Raw genomic sequence first — 20925 nt, forward strand, 5'->3', positions numbered from 1 at the left:
TATAGTGGAGATGCTGAGTCACAGATAGGCACAACAGAAAGACTGTCACAAAATCAGCTTTCAGCTATGAAGGCCTTTGTCGAAAAAAAGGCAACACACACACACACACACACACACACACACACACACACACACACAAATGCAGCTCACCCACACATGTCCACAGTCTCTGACTGCTTCACTGGCTTCAGCTGCCAGGGACTGAGGTCATGTGTGTGTGAGTTGCGTTTGCGCATGCACTTGTGTTGTGTGTGTGAGTAGCAGCTATCCTTTTCATAATATTGTTACATTCCATCCTGGTTTTTCCATTGTTTAATAACTATTTAATAATGTATGAAGGAAAATTTCTTATGAATAAATTCCAGTCACTTAGGTGGACAGCAGATTCACTAGGTCACATTGTTAAGAAGTTAATCTGACACTGTTCATCAGTTACTTGGCAGTATCAATGAAAAGGCATACTGGCTTGCCAGATATTAGAGTAAGTAATGAATACACTAAACTGTGCATGTAATGACAGTTTTATGGTACTTACAGTTACATAACACAAACTACAATATCATTAGAGATCTTTTTCAGCTCTTCTTCAATACTGGAGCAAAAATCATTGAAGAGGAAATGAATATTTTGACGCATGTGCTATATAATAAAGGCAGTAAAATTGGAATAACATGACTATATAAATAAGAGAACATGAAAGGTTATATAGAAGAAACTGAGAGGAAGAGAAATGTATAAGGGGCAAAGAAATGAGTGAGCAAAACCAAATCAAAGCATATGGATAATTAGATAAACGTCCTGTTATTTCATCTTCTCTGGTTTTTTGCTCCAATAATCTAACATTTAAATTCTGTAATGGTTTATAGCCTTCTTCAGGATCTGGCCCTTTTGGACTGTTCTCTTTCTTCAAAATTGATCTCATTACCTCTTGCTTGTGGTCCCAAGAATCGTTGTCCTCTTGATACATATTAATTTATTGTTTCAGTAATTCTCATGTTTGGTCTATATGTTCTTTTCATCTTGCCTGGTATTGTGTTATTTTTTCAGTAATATTCCGATTTTTTTTAATTTCTGCATGAAAATCTTCTTTTCTCATGTGCACTACTGGCCATTAAAATTGCTACACCAAGAAGAAATGCAGATGATACACAGATATTCATTGGACAAATATATCATACTAGAACTGACATGTGATTTCATTTTCACGCAATTTGGGTGCATAGATCCTGAGAAACCAGTACCCAGAACAAGCACCTCTGGCTGTAATAATGGCCTTAATACGCCTGGGCATTGAGTCAAACACAGCTTGGATGCTGTGTACAGGTACAGCTGCCCATGCAGCTTCAACACGATACCACAGTTCATCAAGAGTACCGTAGTCACTGGCGTATTGTGACAAGTCAGTTGCTCGGCCACCATTGACCAGATGTTTTCAATTTATTTTATTTATTTAAATGTCAAGTTCCATAGGACCAAATTGAGGAGCAAATCTCCAAGGTCATGGAACGTGTCAGTACATGAACTTACAACATAAAAAGTAATAACAGATAAAAATAAATGTTCATGAACCTGAAAGAAAATCAGTCCATAAGTTTAAGCAAATGCTACCAGCAATACAATGAGAATCATCTTAATTTTTCAAGGAACTCCTCGACAGAATAGAAGGAGTGACCCATGAGGAAACTCTTCAGTTTAAATTTGAAAGCGTGTGGATTACTGTTAAGATTTATGAATTCGAGTGGCAGCTTATTGAAAATGGATGCAATAGTATACTGCACACCTTTTTGCACAAGAGTTAAGGAAGTCCGATGCAAATGCAGGTTTGATTTCTGCCGCGTATTAACCGAGTGAAAGCTGCTTATTGTTGGAAATAAACTAATATTGGTAACAAGAAACGACAATAAGGAATATACATATTGAGAGGCCAATGTCAAAATACCCAGACTCGTGAAAAGAGGTCGACAAGAGGTTTGTGAACTCACACCACTTATTGCCCGAACCGCCCGTTTCTGAGCCAAAAATATCCTTCTAGAATGGGAAGAGTTACCCCAAAACATAACACCATACGACGTAATTGAATGAAAATAAGCAAAGTAGACTAATTTACGTGTCAAAATATCACTTACTTTCGATACCGTTCGAATAGTGAAAATGGCAGTATTAAGTCTTTGAACAAGATCCTGAACGTGGGCTTTCCATGACTGCTTACTATCTATCTGAACACCTAGTAATTTGAACTGTTCACTTTCACTAATTATATGCCCATTCTGTGAGATTAAAACGTCAGGTTTTGTTGAATTGTGTGTTAGGAACTGTAAAAACTGAGTCTTACTGTGATTTAACGTTAGTTTATTTTCTATAAGCCATGAACTGAGGTCATGTACTACTCTACTTGAAAGCGAGTCAATGTTGCACACAACATCCTTTACTACCAAGCTAGTGTCATCAGCAAACAGAAATATTTTAAAGTTACCCATAATACTAGAGGGCATATCATTTATATAAATAAGGAACAGGAGCGGCCCCAACACTGATCCCTGGGGCACCCCCACTTGACAGTACCCCACTCAGATTCCACAGCCGTTATCAACACTGTGAATAATGACCTTTTGCTGCCTGTTGCTAAAGTAAGAGGTGAAACAATTGTGAGCTACTCCCCTTATTCCGTAATGGTCCAACTTCTGGAGCAATATTGTGTGATCAACACAGTCAAATGCCTTTGTTAAATCAAGAAATACGCCAAACGTTCAAAACTTTTTGTTTAGCCCATCCAGTACCTCACAGAGAAAAGAGAATATAGCATTTTTAGTTATCAAACGACTTCTAAAGCCGAACTGTACATTTGGTAGCAAATCGTGTGATATAAAATGATCAATTAACCTTACATACACAGCCTTTTCGATAACTTTTGCAAACACTGATGGCATAGAAATAGGTCTAAAATTATCTACATTATCCCTTTCTCCCTTTTTATAAAGCAGCTTTACTACTGAGTACTTTAATTGCTCAGGAAACTGACCATTCCTAAAGGAAAAATTACAAATATGGCTAAATACAGGGCTAACATGTGCAGCACAGTACTTTAGTATTCTGCTAGACACTCCATCATAACCATGAGAGTCCTTAGTCTTCAGTGATTTGATTATTGTCTCAATCTCCCTCTTGTCTGTATCACAGAGGAGTATTTCAGACGTCAATCTCGGAAAGGCATTTGCTAAGAAATTTGTATGATTTCCTGTAGATACTAAATTTTTATTTAATTCACCAGCAATGCTCAGAAAATGGGTGTTAAATACTGTACAAATATCTGATTGATCAGTAACAGAAATATTATTACTGCAAACTGACTTTATATCGTCATCTTGTGCTGCTGACCAGACATTTCCTTCACAACTGATCATATGGCTTTAATTTTATCCTGTGAATTAGCTATTCTATTTGCATACCACATACTTTTTGCCTTGCTAATAACATTTTTAAGCACCTTACAATACTGTTTGTAATGGGCTACCGTAGCTTGATTGTGACTACTTCTAACATTTTGATATAATTCCCCGTTTGTTCTACATGATATCCTTATCCCACTAGTCAGCCAACCGGGCTGTCCATTACTGCTAGTACCCCATTTAGAATGTTCTAATGGAAAGCAACTCTCAAAGAGCATGAGAAATGTGTTATGGAAAGCATTGTATTTATCATCTATATTATCGGCACTATAAACATCTTGCCACTCTTGTTCCTTGACAAGTTTTGAAAAACTCTCTATTGCTGTTGGATTAACTTTCCTACGTAGTTTGTAATTAAATACGACATTGGTTAGAGTACAAAAACCTTTTAGTGTTAAAATTTGTGCATCATGGTCTGAAAGGCCATTCACCCTTTTACTAACAGACTGCCCATCTAGTAATGAAGAATGAATAAAAGTATTGTCTATGACTGTGCTACTGTTCCCCTGCACCCTAGTTGGAAAAAACACAGATTGCATCAGATCATATGAATTTAGGAGATCTACCAACATTCTTTTTCTTGCACAATCATGTACAAAATTAATATTGAAGTCACCACATAGAACTACTTTCTGGTACTTCCTACAAAGTGAATCAAGAACCCTCTCTAGCTTAAGCAAAAATGCTCTGAAGTCAGAGTTAGGGAACCTATAAACAACAGCAATTAGAAGTTTAGTTTCACTAAATTCAACTAATGCTGCACAACTTTAAAATATCTGTTCAGTGCAGTGTCGTGATACATCTATGGACTCAAATGAAATACTGTTTTTTTCATACAGATCCACTCCCCCACCCCACAAGGAACTCCTTGAGAAACACCCAGCTAATCTGTAGCCTGGTAAAGGAAGCCTCTGTATTATCAAATTATTTAAGTGGTGCTCTGATATACCAATAATTTCAGAGTTAACATCTATTAGCAGTTCACAAACTTTATCTCTAATACCTCTTATATTTTGATGAAATATGCTAATTCCTTCTCTGCTTGGAAACATTACATCCTCTGGAGGTGAGCCCTTAGTTAGAGGCACTTCCTTTAAGCAGGTATACCTATCAGCTTACTTCAGTGTAAAAAAGGTGCAGCTTTAACACCAACTACTATAGGAAGTTTTCCATGAGTGATACCACTACCACCACCACCACCCACTACACTGTCACCTATAAGCTTAGCCAGCCTCCCCTTCCCATACCTATTGAGGTGCAGGCCATGCCTAGTGAAATCCCATCTACTGATAGACCCAACTGGCACCACTGAGATGTGATCCATGCCCTCCGCCATCAGTGCCCTCCCCAGCCCCACATTAACGCACCTAACAGCCGCATTAAGGTGAGGCCGATCATGACGCTGAAACAGTTGCACGAAATGCACATTAGTACCACCAGTTTGAGTAGCTATCTTAACCAAGTCACCACTGACATCATATTCCCCATCCCTATCGAGACTGTTCCCTGCTCCACCCACTATCACTACCTGATCCTCTTTTGTAAAATTCTTACATAACTCCCCTATGCTTTCAGTCACCTGAGCCAACCCTGCACTAGGCTTCACAATGCTGGTGACGTGGTACTCTCTCCCCAACACTTCCTGCAACTGCTGGCCCACACCTCTACCGTGGTAACTACCTAGCAGCAGAACCTTCTTTCTGATAGACTTTGCAACTAACCTAGGCCTCCTAATTGCTGAGGACTGCTGCAAGTTACCTACATCTACAGCTACACGAGGCTCCTCTCCACTCAACTCTGACAATTGGTCGTATCTATTGCATGTATGCAAAGTAAAACTGTCTGAGTACCTCCTCTTCCTAGCTACCTTCTTGCCAACTGCCAGTTCCCATTCCCCACCACCCTTCACCCTCCTCAACCTATCTAGTTCCTCCTTTGCGCATTGTAACTGCACCGGAAGGGCACAGATCTTACGCTCCTGCTCCTCTATTAACTTCTACATTCCCAGGAGAGGATCTACCTAAAATGACCACTGGCTTCCCCACTGTATTCTCCCCAATGAAAATACTTTGAACAAATCCCACACTGTAATCCACTACTCACAAACCTAAGACAGAGCCCATACTTTTCACTCATGGTGAATTTCACAGTTACTGAAAAAAAAAACTATACGTCTATGTTACCAAAGTTCAGTTACACCAGTAGAACTATTTAAGAACTAACAATAATGGTCTCGAAATTCTCTGCCTACTAAGAAAGCAGCTACTTGTATTAATACTACTACAACACAGCCGATACCAATACCAGCAAAACTTCACAAAATTATTAGCTACAACCAAAAAATTAAAACTACCACTGTAATACTAAGCAAAGTTAAAACACTGAATGAAAATTTTACTGAAATATTTCACTAGAAAGAATAATAAACGTCAGTTGAAAACTAAAGCACGAAAATTACTAACGACTTCAACAAACTGAAAACTCTCTAAAACACAGCGAACGAACGATTACAAAAGTTTATTAAGTCATTATTTCGCCACAAACGGCATGCAACACCGCTGAAATCTATTAAATTTAATAACTGTATTACAGAGCACAAATAAGTTTGTCAGTACCGGTACTTAGCTTATAACTGCTACAGCTGCAGTGCACGCTGCAAAAAAGATTGGTGAGAGATCTGGAGAACATGCTGGCCAGGGCAGTAGTTGAACACTTTCTGTATCCAGAAAGGCCTGTACAGGACCTGCAACATGCAGTCGTGCATTATCCTGCTGAAATGTAGGGTTTTGCAGGGATTGAATGAAGGGTAGAGCCACAGGTCGTAACACATCTGAAATGTGACGTCCACTGTTCACAGCGCCGTCAATGTGAACAAGAGGTGACCGAGATACGTAACCAATGGCACCCCACACCATCACGCCGCGTGATATGCCAGAATGGCGATTATGAATACACGCTTCCAATGTGTGTTCACCGCGATGTCGCCAAACACGGATGCGCCCATCATGATGCTGTAAAAAGCAGGTGCTCCTGTCTGTGATGCAGCGTCTAGGGTAACTGCAGCCATGGTCTCTGAGCTGATAGTCCATGCTGCTGCAAATGTTGTCAAACTGTTTGTGCAGATGGTTGTTGTCTTGGTAGTGTCCCCATCTGTTGACTCAGGGATCAAGACGTGGCAGCACAATCCATTACAGCCATGGGGATAAGATTCCTATCATCTCGACTGCTAGTGATACAAGGCCATTGGGATCCAGTACAGCGTTCCGTATTACCCTCCTGAACCCACCGATTCCATATTCTCCTAACACTCATTGGATCTCGACCAACGCGAGCAGCAGTGTCATGATACGATAAACCGCAATCGCGATAGGCTACAATCCAACCTTTATCAAAGTTGGAAACGTGATGGTACGCATTTCTCCTCCTTACATGAGGGATCACAACAATGTTTCAGAAGGCAACGCCAGTCAACTGCTGTTTGCATAGGAGAAATCGGTTGGAAACTTTCCTCATGTCAGCACATTGTAAGTGTCGCCACTGGTGCCAACCTTGTATGAATGCTCTGAAATGCTTATCATTTGCATATCACAGCATCTTCTTCCTGTCAGTTAAATTTCAAATCTGTAGCACGTCATCTTCATGGTATAGCAATTTTAATGGCCAGTAGTGTATTAAACTGTATGAGATTACATATAACTGTAATTTCATTGGTGCCCATTCTTTCTTCTCACAACCAAGTTATCACTGTCATATAGCAAAGCTGGGTTTATTTGCAAAGTTTTCTTCAGTGTTATAGGATACACATAAATTATTGAAAGCACTTATTCTCTATTTTTGTCTTAGTAAGAGAAATGTTCACATTGAACATTTTTTTAGTACCTGTATAATTCAACTGGAAAATAGCTTTCTTTACATAATTTTTGAGTTTGTTGATAATCACTTGATTTTCTTCAGAAAGAAGTACATTCAATTTTATGTCATTAATTGTAGGCTATTCAATAACTTTCAATCAGGCTATCAGCTTGCAGGCTGTAAACAATACTTGTTTACAATCTGCCATAATGTCATAGTTTAAATCAAGATGAACAGTTTGATATAGGACAATTTTGTTCTGTCAGATCAAAAAAATAACCTGAAACTGAGCTATAAAAGCCACTAAAGCTACAGCATATACACACCTCACAAGATTTAAAATATCATATGCCACTGATTTATTTGGTCTTAACTGTTTGAAACTCATTTCTTTTTCGCACAAAAATCATCCTTGAATATTAAACACATTTTGTTCTTGAACTTACAGATCACACCACTGACTATTTTTTTAAAGTTTTGTCTCAAATGTTTGTGGATTTTAGCAGCAAAAAATTAATAATTAAATAATTTTGGTTCTCTGACCTTCTTATTGTTTTATTGATTACATTTAGATTGAATTGTAAATGTAATTAGCTTATGCATAACTTTTGTAACTTTTTTCCCATTACCCTCATAGGAAAATTTAAATTCCTGATCTATACAAAATAAAAAAAATAAAAATATATCACTGATTAAACTGGTGGCAGTTCCATGTGTCACACGTGCACTGTAGCAGAGGTGGCCTTTGTAGGCCAAACTGAGTTTGTTTTATGGTTAGATAGACCACAAGTGTCCTATGTTAAATTGTTCATCTTGACTTCCACTATGATATTGTGCCACATTGTAAACAATTATCTATTATATGCCATATAGTAACTAGTTCATAGTATACATTCCTCTGACTTAGCCACACAGTTATAGTAGGTATAACATGGACTCTGGACCACAAGGCATTTTTCTGTAGTAGTAACATTAATTCCCCGTCTGAATTTTCCAGTTGTACCTTGTTGTGTTAATGGGCTTTCTTGAAATAAATTCCAAAGAATTTCATCATTTCCAGAGTTTTGCATTTAAAACCACATCTAGCAAAATAACTGGTAAACTAAATAAAAATAGGCATTTTAATGAGTATGTTAGACATTATATAACCATATTGAAAAACCTGTGAAGGCAACCATGCAAGTGACAAACAGTTGGTTCATCTTAAAGGAAAGACACTGGCAGTGTGATAAATTATCAAATCAGAGTTAGAGGTTACAGTTAGTAGTTATGAAATATAATAGTAGATGATAGCCTTATTTTACACCCAACTCAATATCAGTGTCATTCTTCATAAATTTGTCAGAGTCAGATGTTGACATAGAGGAGTATCAGAGTAAACTAAATCCCTTTGGACTACACCAAGAAGCTGAGTATCTCACAGATTTATAAAAAAGTCACAATAAAGGATGTGTGAAATATATTATCATTAAAAATGAAAACTCTACTGGCTGGGGTGGGATACCGACAAACGTGCATAAAGCAAAGTATCATATAATAGAACCTCCAGTAGTTCAAATAACCAACCAATCTTTTGAACAGGGGTGCTTTCCTGATGTGTTGAAGCATGCCAAATCAGACCTGTGTTCAAGGAAGGGTCAAGGGAAGACATGGTAAACTATTACCCTATTTCCATTGGTGCTGTAAAAATGATATTATTATAAATAACCAATTTGGATGCCAACAAAGGAGACACACTCTGGATGTAGTGAACAACTTTATTGAAATTATATGCAAAGCACTAGATCACAGTGACAAAATTTCAGGTATCTCCTGTGATCTTATACAAGCCTTTGACTCTGTAAATCATGCATTGCTTATCTACAAATTAAATAAATATGGGGTTAAGGACAGTTCTCTGAAATGGCTTACATCATACCTGAAGAACAGAAAACAAAGGGGAAAAATCACTTCAATTGCAGTAAATTATTATTCTGAATGAATTACAGTATCACAAGGCATGCATCAAGCCTCCATTTTAGGGCCACTCATCTCCCTATTCTATATAAATGAATTACCTGTAAATATAAATTTCCCATCAGGTTTGTTTGCTGATTGTACTTATGTTTTAATTGAAGATGATGATGTAGGAAAAATTCTGAGCTCTATTGTGAGCACACTGAATACCCTAGAAAACTGGTTCCAGTTAACTAGGTTGAAACTGAACATTGCCATAACCTATATGATATGTTTCAAAACCAAGCATTCAAAATGTGTGAAACTTAAAATAGAACACAAATATAAACTTATGGAAGAAGTTGGCACAGTCAAATTCCTTGGCATAAATTTGAGCAATAACTTAAGCTGGAATACACATATTGATTTTCTATCAAATAAATTAAGTCATTTTTCATTTTCAGTGCAAATACTAGGAAATTCTATTGGCATGAGTTCATGAAAAGTAGCATCTCCCATCTGCCCATCTCCTTCTCACCACTCTCTCTGTCCCATTCCTCCACCTCACACTGTCTATCTCCTTTTCTCTCTCTCTATCTCTCTCTCTCTCCTTCCCTCCCTCCTCCCCTTCTCCTCTCCCTGCCCATCTCCTCTTCTTTCTATCTGCTCTTCCCCCTCTCTCCGTCCATCTACACCTCTTCCGTTTCTCAGTCCATATCCTCCCCCCCCCCCCCTTTCCTGTCACTGTGTACACCTCCTCCTTCCTCAAATCTGTATCAATGTCTTCCTCCCCTCTCTGTATCTGTTCATTTCTTAGTCCCTCCTTCTTATCTCTCCATATTATCAACCCCATCCTAAGAGGAGGTTAATGGTTCTTGCCCCACAGTATTTCTTGCCAGATAGTAAACTGTGTACTACATTTGGTAGCAATCAATCGATATAACAAAACTGTAGTACTATTAGTAGTGAAAGGATTTTAAGGTTCAAATTATTGTCATAAAAGGAGGAAAAATGTTCTGAAAACAAATACAAAAAGGTGCTGATGAAATTACTTTATTTGGATTTAAATCAGCTACATTAACTTTCTTTGTTCCATGTACAGGGTTCTTGTTATACTGGATTACACACACCATTTCAGTGTTTTTTACAGTAAGTCACTGCACTGTGAGCTCAGTAGCTTTTTATATACTCAGAAATTCCACTTGACATCTATAGAAACCAACAGAGTATATCTTGTCAGCACAGGAAGTTCAGTCAAAGTTGCAAAGGTTTCCACATCCAGATAGTTCTTCAAATTTAATTCAAATCTCTCATTAGCAGATCCATCACAGAAGTCCCTAACACTCATCAACTTCTTCCACTGTTCCTGCTTCTCCATACCTTCTTCCAGACTCAGCATCACATCCGACAAATAGCCATACACAGCACAAAGGCCGTTAAATATGTCTGCTTGTATCTGTATGTGTGTGGATGGATATGTGTGTGTGTGGGAGTGTATACCTGTCCTTTTTTCCCCCTAAGGTAAGTCTTTCCGCTCCCAGGATTGGAATGACTCCTTACCCTCTCCCTTAAAACCCACATCCTTTCGTCTTTCCCTCTCCGTCCCTCTTTCCTGACGAAGCAACCGTTGGTTGCGAAAGCTTGTAATTTTGTGTGTGTGTTTGTGTGTTGTTTAAAGTTAAATTTTCAGAAATTACAATTAAAACTTAACTTATTAAATTAACTGATTACATTGAAAAATTGGTCCTTTTTAACAGTTTCTTCTGCCCCAAGGGTTAAACCGAATTATTTGTTTAAATTGTGAAATTAATAAATATAGTTACACAAACAATACTTTTGACAAAACTGCTGTTAATTACTTTGGAATTAATTCAGGGCTGGTTTTGCTAATATGTTTTCGAATAGCGTCAAAAAGATACTTTAAGTTTACTAGTATTTTGTCTTCCAAATGTCTATAACTAGTACAGAATTTATATTTGTTTGTATACCAACAATAGAATTTAAGCTGCGAAACTATTACTGATTTCATCTTATAATAAAAGATACTAACTAGGAATTGTCAAAATAAATCAGAAAATCAATTACCTGCATAAAACTAAGCACAAAATTAGATCTGGTGTCATATTCTTTCAAGCTGAGGGCCATCTTTTCTCTTTTATGAAAATGCAAATTATATTCACATATGCTAATGGTAAATAGTTAAAAGTAACAAAACGAATTTAAGGAGGCAGATGGCAAAACAAAAGGGGAATTAAAATTATCCCAGATTGCTCCATCACAAGCAGACTTTGATTTGTTCAAAAATGTACACTTTCAAAGAAATTGTATTTTTATTTCATAGTAAAGTCCCCCCCTCACACACCTGTGGTTCTCTTGAATCTAAACCCACTTGGATTTCCGGATATACTCCTGGTGATAACCATTATGTGAGTAATTTATATAGGGAGGGGACATCATTGCAAACTTGTTACAGATGTAAAGAGACTTGCAGATGATAAGTATCTGGTGCAAAAATTTGTAGTATGCACTGAATATAAATAAATGTAATGCACATAAATATATAAAACAATCCAACATTGTTTGACTATATATTGGCTGTTAGTCACTGGCATCAGCTCAAACCTCCAAGTAACTAGGTGTTTCTGGCTGAAGGAGGTTATGGTGAAACAACTACATAAATCTATCCATCTGAGGGAATATGGTATAGTTGTAGGTAAACAACTAGAATTCTCTCATATACAGATTTATTCACACTTAGCGTCTACACAGATACAAGTCCGGAGGCTAACTGCCTTTAGCGTCCAACATGCTCTCCAAAGCCCTCTCCTCAAAGATAGCACACTTACGCACAGAACAAATATCAATTTTTATGGCGCTCTATGCCACACATCTATCCCAGACAAGGCAGATATCAGATCCATATTTCTTGGAAGTATCCTAAAAGGACATGTAATGCCCACATGAAAGAAGTTACAACAACCCATTTCATTAATTCTTGGGTATTTTTTGTCAGACTGGGAGAAGAAATAAGAAAGAGTCAAAGAAGAATTCGATAATACATAATGGATTCATTTGATCAGTGGGACAGTGTAACAAAGATGCTCAACAAACTTCATTGAAGGACATAACAAGAAGGAAGTTTGACTTCAGTGAGAGCTGTGCCCACAAATCCAAGACCCAATTTGCAAAACAAATCAAGAAATATACTACATACTCCTAAATACCTCTCCTGTAATGAACATACTGCAACATTAGAGTTAGAGATATTTCAACTCATACTGGGGGATACAGTCTTTCTCCCCACGTACCATCTGACAATGGGATATGAAGAGGAAGAAAATGTACTGGTACCCTACTTGCCCTGTACCACACAGTGTGTGGTGGCTTGAAAAGTACAGATGCAGATGCAAATGGAGAAAATTATAGTGCCACATAAAGATGCATATATGCCCAGATCTATTTAGAGTTTAATGGAGGTTTCATTCAACAAAATTGTGATTGTTTGCAATTTATTTCACATTGTTATGGTTATTTATATTTAATCAATACTCAAAAAAGGGCTTCAATTTAGTATTTAAATTCTTGTTATATGCAGAAGCTTTACTAATTATTACTGGGATAAAACTTAATATTTTGTGAATGATTAAAACATGTACATTCTACAGCTCAGATTAAAGAACATCACCCTGTATTTTTCACAAATGTATATTTTTCTAGGTAGAGAATATGATCAGAATGGTAATCTACATAAATGGTGGAACAACCAGACAATTGAAGCATTCAAGGAAAGGGCACAGTGCGTAGTTAACCAGTATTCCAGCTACACAGTTGACAATAAACACGTAAATGGAAAACAGACACTAGGTAAGGATAAATAATACTCAAGTTAACCAAGATATGTTTGTAACATTCATCTTCTGTGCCAAGAATAAAATTCTCATGGCATTTTACTGTTAGAAAGCCACATATTTCAGTCCTATATATCTGTAATGCAGCTCCTCAGCACCTTCAACCAAATCTGTGGAACAAGATTCTTTTTGAATGAAAGCTAAAAGGTAATGAAGTGTAACTTAATAATTTTACAATGTAATAATTTTATAATATAATAAATAAAAACATAACAATTTACTATTGAAAGAAAGTGCAAAATAAAGGTCTGTTAATTTGTCCATTACTAATGGTATAGTTTTACTGCTTGTGTAATTTATCTTAAAATTTAAATTTATGATAACATAACAGGACAGCAAGTAACTCAAAGAGAAATTCAAAAAAATATTTATACGAATAGAAAAAACATCATAAGAAAATCAGTTACAGCTTTTGACGTATGTTTTGAAATTTTGCAGTAGTTGGTTCTTAACTCATTGCAACTTCATGTCGTCATCAAATTCTGCAAAGTCACAGTGTTACTCTAATTTGTTAGTAGACTTGTTAAGGTTACTTGTTGAGACTCTGAAGTGTTGTTTGTCATGGCAAACTGAAACATAGATCTGCAAAACTCATTTCCTACCAATTTTATATTTTTGTGTGAAGATTTCATCTTAGACAAACAAAGTAATTTTATAAAGTGGAAAGACAGTAACTGAAATTACAGGTAAAATCACACTGAAGCAAGGAAAGACAGTGTTTTTGTCCAGGACGTAGTTAAACTGAACCAATAAATACAGTCTTACGGTGCAGCAATTTCAACTTTTGTGTGAGTCTAGTACCAGAAAAATTACTGATGAAGTAAAACTGATTTGAAAGTTCAGGCTGCAATACCTCAACCTTATGATTCATTCTGCATAAATTTGTCCTTCCTGTCTCGCCACCCATGGACACTGCATTTACATTCAATATGCATTCGATCTACTAGTAGGGTGAATGTCTTTCTAGGGTAATTTAAAGCCAAAAAGTTTTGTCCATAAGCAATCTCTGATGTCCTATACTCACACACATCTCTCAGACCAATTGATCAGACACTAAATATCACCCACTGCTGAAACAATTAATTCATGTTCTCCAGTAGCGCTTTGACTATCTCTAGCTGCTCTCTCCAAAAGTGGTATTCTGCTGCCCACCCAAGCTGTAAAGTGTGTTTAACTGGTCTTAAATCGGCTCCTACTCCCAATTTCTTGTCCCAGGGGACATCCATTCACAAAAGCTATGTATCAGACCCATCCCATGCATCAGTCTATAACATCTTTTTCTAGCAACAACATCTGCGTTTCTTACTTCATGAAAGGCAGAGCCACCTGTGAAAGTTGACACATCATGTATCAAATTCATGACTAAAGACCAACTAGACCAACTAGCTGCAGAGTGAACTGCACAATAAGGTGCAGTTGATTTCAGTTTGTGCTTCATTTTGTAATGTGTAACTTTTTGACTCTTCATACCATTTCTGGATTGTCTCATTTCACAAATGGGAATTTTCCATGAACCTATCTTCCTTCCAACCCTCCCCCAGATCTATATCACTGCTTCTGATTATGCCCCCTTTTGTGATTTCACTCCATTCCAACCCAGCCAACATCTAACTTCCCCCGTCTATTTTCTTTTCTATCCCAACTATCTTCCCGGTAACTTTTGCTGCCTCCGATCTTTCTCTTCTACTCTTTGTACTTCTAACTGTACTTCACATTCTCTCTCTATGCATGCCTCCCAACATACTTATTACTTAACCTGCCCCAGCACTTTATGTCTCTTGTCCTGTTCTTCCGTCCCCCTACGCCATACCCCTTCCATTAACCCCACCAACCACTCCATCTGAGATTACCACTCGCTCCAGTAAACTGGCACCTTAGGGAAACAGTGTTGTTCTGTGATGTTGAGCCAGTAACTTGATTTAAGAAACGGATATATTATTACCAGTGCTAATATGAATAATAGAAACTTTCTGTTGCAATTGTAACATTAATTTGAATTCAGAATTCTTTTAAAATATTTCTGGAAACATGGTAATTTTTAATGTAAACCTCTATATATTAATCCCCATTCTATTTTATGTAGCTATAAAGTGACATTCCTTACTTTTTGCACTCAAATTCATGCTTCTCTTGAGTATACATTTCAAAAACATGGATTATACAAGCAGAACCGTATATGAAAAAGAGTTTTCATTTTAGTGTACAAGAACTCTGCCTATTAAAATCCAATCACCTATGGTCATGTAAATAATACATTATGTACAGTGAAATGAAGGCTCACACAGATGTATGTTACACTGTTTAGAATCATAACTAGAGAAAATTCTGCTCGAAACAATACAACTTACGTAGTTTTATTAGGGAGTGCTCATTAACCATGTCTAACATTAACTTTTGTCATCTTAGGTGAAAACATTGCTGATAATGGAGGACTTAAGGCAGCTTATCATGCTTATCTTGAATGGGAGCAAAGAAATCCTCGTGAATTACCTCTGCCTGGGTTAAACTTCAGCCACAAACAACTTTTTTTCCTCAGTTTTGCCCAGGTATTAATTATTAACTATTTCCTTAAATTTATATCTCTGCTATCAGTGGCTCATATGTCAGCAGTGATGTGACTGACAATGAAATACAGTATACAAATTGATGTCACATCTTTTAGCAACATGTGAAGAATATTTCTGGACCACTATTCAAGCATTTGTCAGTTGTGTTCTCAATTTTTATTCACAACACATATAATCTGAATTCTGATATGTTTGATGAAAATAATGTACAGTACTGTATAAAGACAAGACACTGTTAAATATTATCACCAAAAATCTCAAAAAGGTTTTGACTCATTCACTCCAGATTTTTACACAATCCTCTAATAAACATTCAGACAGATATAGGCTTTATGTGTTTATAATATATTAATATATGTTAGCAAAACTCTTGAAAAGTTCTTGATCAGCTGAGCAATAAATTTTGAAAACTGTTCCCTGATAGAAGAGATGTATCAAGAGACTTGGCATATTTGTTGGAAAGTAAGTGAGTAGCTGTAATGTCAAGTATTTTAAATATCTTTTGAAATTTTAATCCGCATTTATATTAAAATACAACAACCTCTCTTTCACTGCACAACAAATATTCTTTCTTCCATAAGCACGTACATTATTTAATTTGCTACCACCACAAACAGATCCTATTGCTGCTGATGTACTTAATTTTATATTTTTCCTAAAGAATTTTTATGGCAGTTCTAACTTTCTGTTATAGCTGTAAATTAAGTCTTGTCTTAGTTTAAGTATAATTCAATATTTCCATATTCTCTCATTCTGAAACTAATTTATGTTTAATGGGAATGCAGGTATGGTGCTCTGCAAGCACAGAGGAAGCTATAAAATTGCAGCTTGAGAAGGATCCTCATGCTCCACCAAAGTTTAGAGTTATTGGCCCACTTTCCAACCTGCATGAGTTCTCGTCAGAATTTCGTTGTCCTCTGGGATCCAAGATGAATCCTTTGCACAAATGTGAAGTGTGGTAAAGTGTCAACAGTTCTGAAATCCAGGGTAAATGTGCATACATTGCCTTAATGTCACACAATGAGTGTTTCTGGTCAAAGTGAAGGAACAAATGGGAAGCATATCAGTATACGGTACTTGAAAATGTGTTAAAAGTTGTAATAAAAAGAACAAGATGTATAAAATGCAATCATATATGCTGTTGCTTGGTTTTGTATACAGTGCTGTTTTACATGTGAAGAGATATGTATTGTTTTCATTAAAATAAATTATTAATGAAAGTATTTTTTATTGTAGCCCACAGATTACCATTTGAGAAGAATAATTTACAACAAATAGACATGTTTCATAATTTTTCAGTCTCATATCTCATAATTCTCACATCTTTACAGCTATTTTACCTACAAAATATCTTTAATAGTTCACTATATTTCACCAGTGTAGTTTCCTTGTAATTCTTGGAATTCTATGCATGTCTTAGAAAATATCTATCTTCATGTTGACAGAGAAAATTGGCATGCCAGACAAACAACAAGCCTCTTCTACTGAAGTCATATTTGGAAATAATTTACTCCATTATATGTCTGTTGCTGAGAGAAATAACCATCGCTATTTTGAAAGGCTTTTTTTACTTAGTAATTTAGAAAATTTTATTACAAATTTAAGATTTCTTTCAACTTGCTCTCACATGGCTCACTACTCATCAGGAATGTATTGGTATTTCACTTCTCAGTTCAGTATAAAGAAATGTGTGTTAGGGGATGAAAGTTTCTATGAAAATATCATCACAAGATTGCAAAAGGTATGATTAACAGAAACATTTGACTTCAGCCACCGGAACTGCTTTTTCATCAGAAGTACATTTGGGAAAGCCCGCACTTCTATGGCCTTAATTGACATGGAAAATTGAGAAGAAGGTGTTGCAATTTGTGAACAATTTAAAATTTTGATTAAACAAAACCAAAAGAAGTCTGTGTAGACCATACAGACTACATGAGGAAAGTAGCAGGTGCTTAACTAGTTACACATATAATCAAATCATACACAAATGAAGAGCACTATACTGTGGATTTAAAATGCACTTATTCATGGGTTACACAAGTACATTTAGTGAAAGAAAAACTATTCACACATTTTAGAATTAATTGACTCCATGATTCAGTTTAGGGCTATATGGAATGTTAGCTATAAGCCGTTTCTTGATGTGTGTCAAATTTTTTGCCCTCTAACATTTTGAACTCACTGGGTAAGTAGGCACATTATATGGCTCCATTGATACATGGACTGCTTGCCATAAAATCTTCTTCTCTCATTGTATTACACCCATAAAATTCCACATTTCTGCTAGTTATTTTTCTGTCCTCTATCATCATTTTAATTGTTTGGAACATACACATTGTATGTACAGTCATAATATTAAAATTTGTAAATAGATCTTTACTCGAGGTTCTTCCTTTGACTTTTCAGTGCTTTCTTCAGTATCTCAAAGACTCTAGTCATGTGTGTGTAATGGGTTTGTACCTACAGTAGCCTAAAATGTCATAACAGAAAAGGGCATGCAAATCAAAAGTATATTATCCTCAGTGTTTCGGAATTTAGGTGTGGTAATACAGTATATGGTGTAACTAAATTCCCTTTACAGAAGGTGAAGACTTGTAGTGGGGCAAAGCTGGTTACATTTATGTAGGAACACATGTCCAGAAACATATCCTTCTCCTGTTACATGTAAAATACCATGACACAAGTTCAAATCTCCTGCATTTTTGGAACCACTGACTAGGCTGTTATGTATGTCATGCATCCATCACCTGATATCCCATGCCAATACAATTTTGTTTACATGCCATTCTGTTGAATTTGTGATCTGCTGTTGTGCTTGTGGTCTTTGCTCATGTTATGCTACAGTGCAGTAGAAATCATTTACTGTAGCACAGAATGCAAGACGTATGTACATTTTATTATTAGTGTGTAGCTGTTGACCATGGTGAACTACATGCTAGTGGAATACACCCCCATGATATTATTGTAAGGTGAAGCTTGGTGCAATGGGAGGGCTGCTCTTCAGTTGTATGCAAAGCATATTCCACGCCACCATATACCTGCTTTACTACTGTGTAACCAGGGGGCCTCAGAGATGCATACATTCACCATGAGCAGAGTCAACTGTGTTTGTCTGCAGCAGCCAACACACACCAGAGTTTGAAGAGGCTGTACTTCTTGCAGTGGAAGAGGCTGCAGTGATGAGTACCTGAAACATGGCAGGTAGACTGAATGTGGATCATCAAACTGTCTGGTGTGTTCTGTACGACCAGCAGCTACACCCATACCACCTCCAGAAGGAACGGGCAATGCAGCCACAAGATTCTGCATCATGGGCCCACTTCTGTAGGTGGTTCTTGCACTGTTGTGTGGACAAGCCTGACGTCCTATGATGGATCCTTTTAATCAATGAAGCCAAGTTCACCAGGGAAGGTCTTCTCAGTTCCTACAACAGTCATGGGACCTGATGAAAACCTGCATGCTGTGCACCCCCATGGGTTTCTGGAACAAAAGAGTGTGAGCACTTGAGCTAGGTGTCCTGGATGGACTTGTGATTGGGCCATACCTTCTTCCACCACATCTCACAAGTGCTGTGTACTTATGATTCCATGACAGTATAAGGGAGAATGAGGATAGTTGAACATTTTTTTTTCTTTTTTTCTTTTCTTTTTTTTCTCTAGAAGCTTAAACAAAACTGAAACTGGAATGATAAACCTTGCATTTTACCTATTACATTACACGTTTAAAAATATGAATAGGAAAACACAAATATGGAGAAATTGTTTACAAAAATGCTTTACGCCATGGGTCAAGGATACCCATGGTGGAAATACTTGATCCAGGGAGTGTGGATACTTGAGCTGGAAAATAATACACTTAAACCATCATTTTGTACTCAAAACATTTTTGTTTAGGACTACATGTCTCAAGTTAATAACATTATAATCATAAAAATTTAAACTCTAAGAAACAGAAAGTCCTTAAAATGCACTTTTATAAATGAAACTCATCACAATATCATTTTTTGTATTGATGATGAGGCTGAAGATTCATTTCTAGTTGATTTTCAGCAACAACTGTGATGTCTCCAATTGCAGACCATTTAAACTTAAGAGTCTGCAATTCTTCTTACAAACTTAACTTTGAGCCTTCCTCTTGTATATTAATAACTTTTCCAACAAATCACTTAACACATTTTCCCCTTCAAATTTTACCAACAACCAATCACTGACACTTGGGATTCCTGACCACAACTACATTGTATCTTCACTATTATTCTTATTATTCTGTGTCGTGGATGAGCTCATACTTTTTGTGAATAACTGAAGGGGTCGAAGAGATATAGTCATAAGCCACAGGGCACTAGTTTTGAAATACAGCAAGTTTAAAGTTTCATGGAAATCTGAAAATGTTTAATATGGTTAAAATGGCTCTGAGCACTATGGGACTTAACATCTGAGGTCATCGGTCCCCTAGAACTTAGAACTACTTAGCCCTAACTATCCTAAGGACATCACACACATCCATGGCCAAGGCAGGATTCGAACCTGTGACCGTAGCTGTCGCGTGGTTCCAGACTGAAGTGCCTAGAACCGCTTGGCCACTCCGGCCAGCTATTTAATACAAAACAGAAACCTACTTTGTACTTCAAACACTTGCTTAATACTTGCAAAGCATGCAGTGAAATAGTCAACTCTCTTTATGCTACATAGTATTAATTTTGGAGTCAATCTAATTACGAGGTAGTCAATAGTGGCTTATGACTATACCTCCCAGAAAATAATCTAAAATGTAAAATATAAATTTGTAGGGATTTGTTTTGAACAACTCTTACACAGTGACTAGTATTTATAATTTTTACACATCTATACATACATGTAACTGAGACTAATAAATTGTTTTATACTGAGACAGTTACATCAAGGAATTTCCTCTATCTCATCATTGTTCATGTTACTTCCAGACCATGACCAAAAGAAATCTTGATTTGCTACAGGCACATATGTGATAAGAGACAGTACATCATCAATTATTTTCTGTTTAATCCGAAGTGGCTTTCTATACTTTATTGGCAGCTCTTATGGATCTGGTTCAACAAGCCTTCCTTTCCTCTTGATAGGAATATCCACTGATGTGAGCAACAGTGTTTTACACTTGGCCTGAAGGGATCCTCAGACTCAAACTTGAACCACATCGCTTCACTGAAATGAAGAGGATCTCCGGACATGAATAACATAG

At 36.7% G+C, this 20925-nt stretch overlaps 1 protein-coding gene across 3 annotated transcripts in view; it reads left to right on the top strand.

Annotated features, from left to right (window-relative positions):
• The window catches only part of LOC124555774 (endothelin-converting enzyme homolog), a 400218-nt gene extending 383290 nt beyond the window's left edge, over positions 1–16928 (top strand). For all 3 annotated transcript variants that reach the window (XM_047129822.1, XM_047129823.1, XM_047129824.1), the window contains exons 13-15: positions 12951–13097; positions 15548–15687; positions 16494–16928. In XM_047129822.1, coding sequence (XP_046985778.1) covers positions 12951–13097; positions 15548–15687; positions 16494–16670 — 464 coding nt within the window. In that variant the 3' untranslated portion in view covers positions 16671–16928. The remainder of the gene's footprint in view (positions 1–12950; positions 13098–15547; positions 15688–16493) is intronic.
• Positions 16929–20925: the final 3997 nt, after the last annotated feature.

This window comes from Schistocerca americana, chromosome X, assembly GCF_021461395.2.
Source record: "Schistocerca americana isolate TAMUIC-IGC-003095 chromosome X, iqSchAmer2.1, whole genome shotgun sequence".
Lineage (NCBI taxonomy): Eukaryota > Metazoa > Arthropoda > Insecta > Orthoptera > Acrididae > Schistocerca > Schistocerca americana.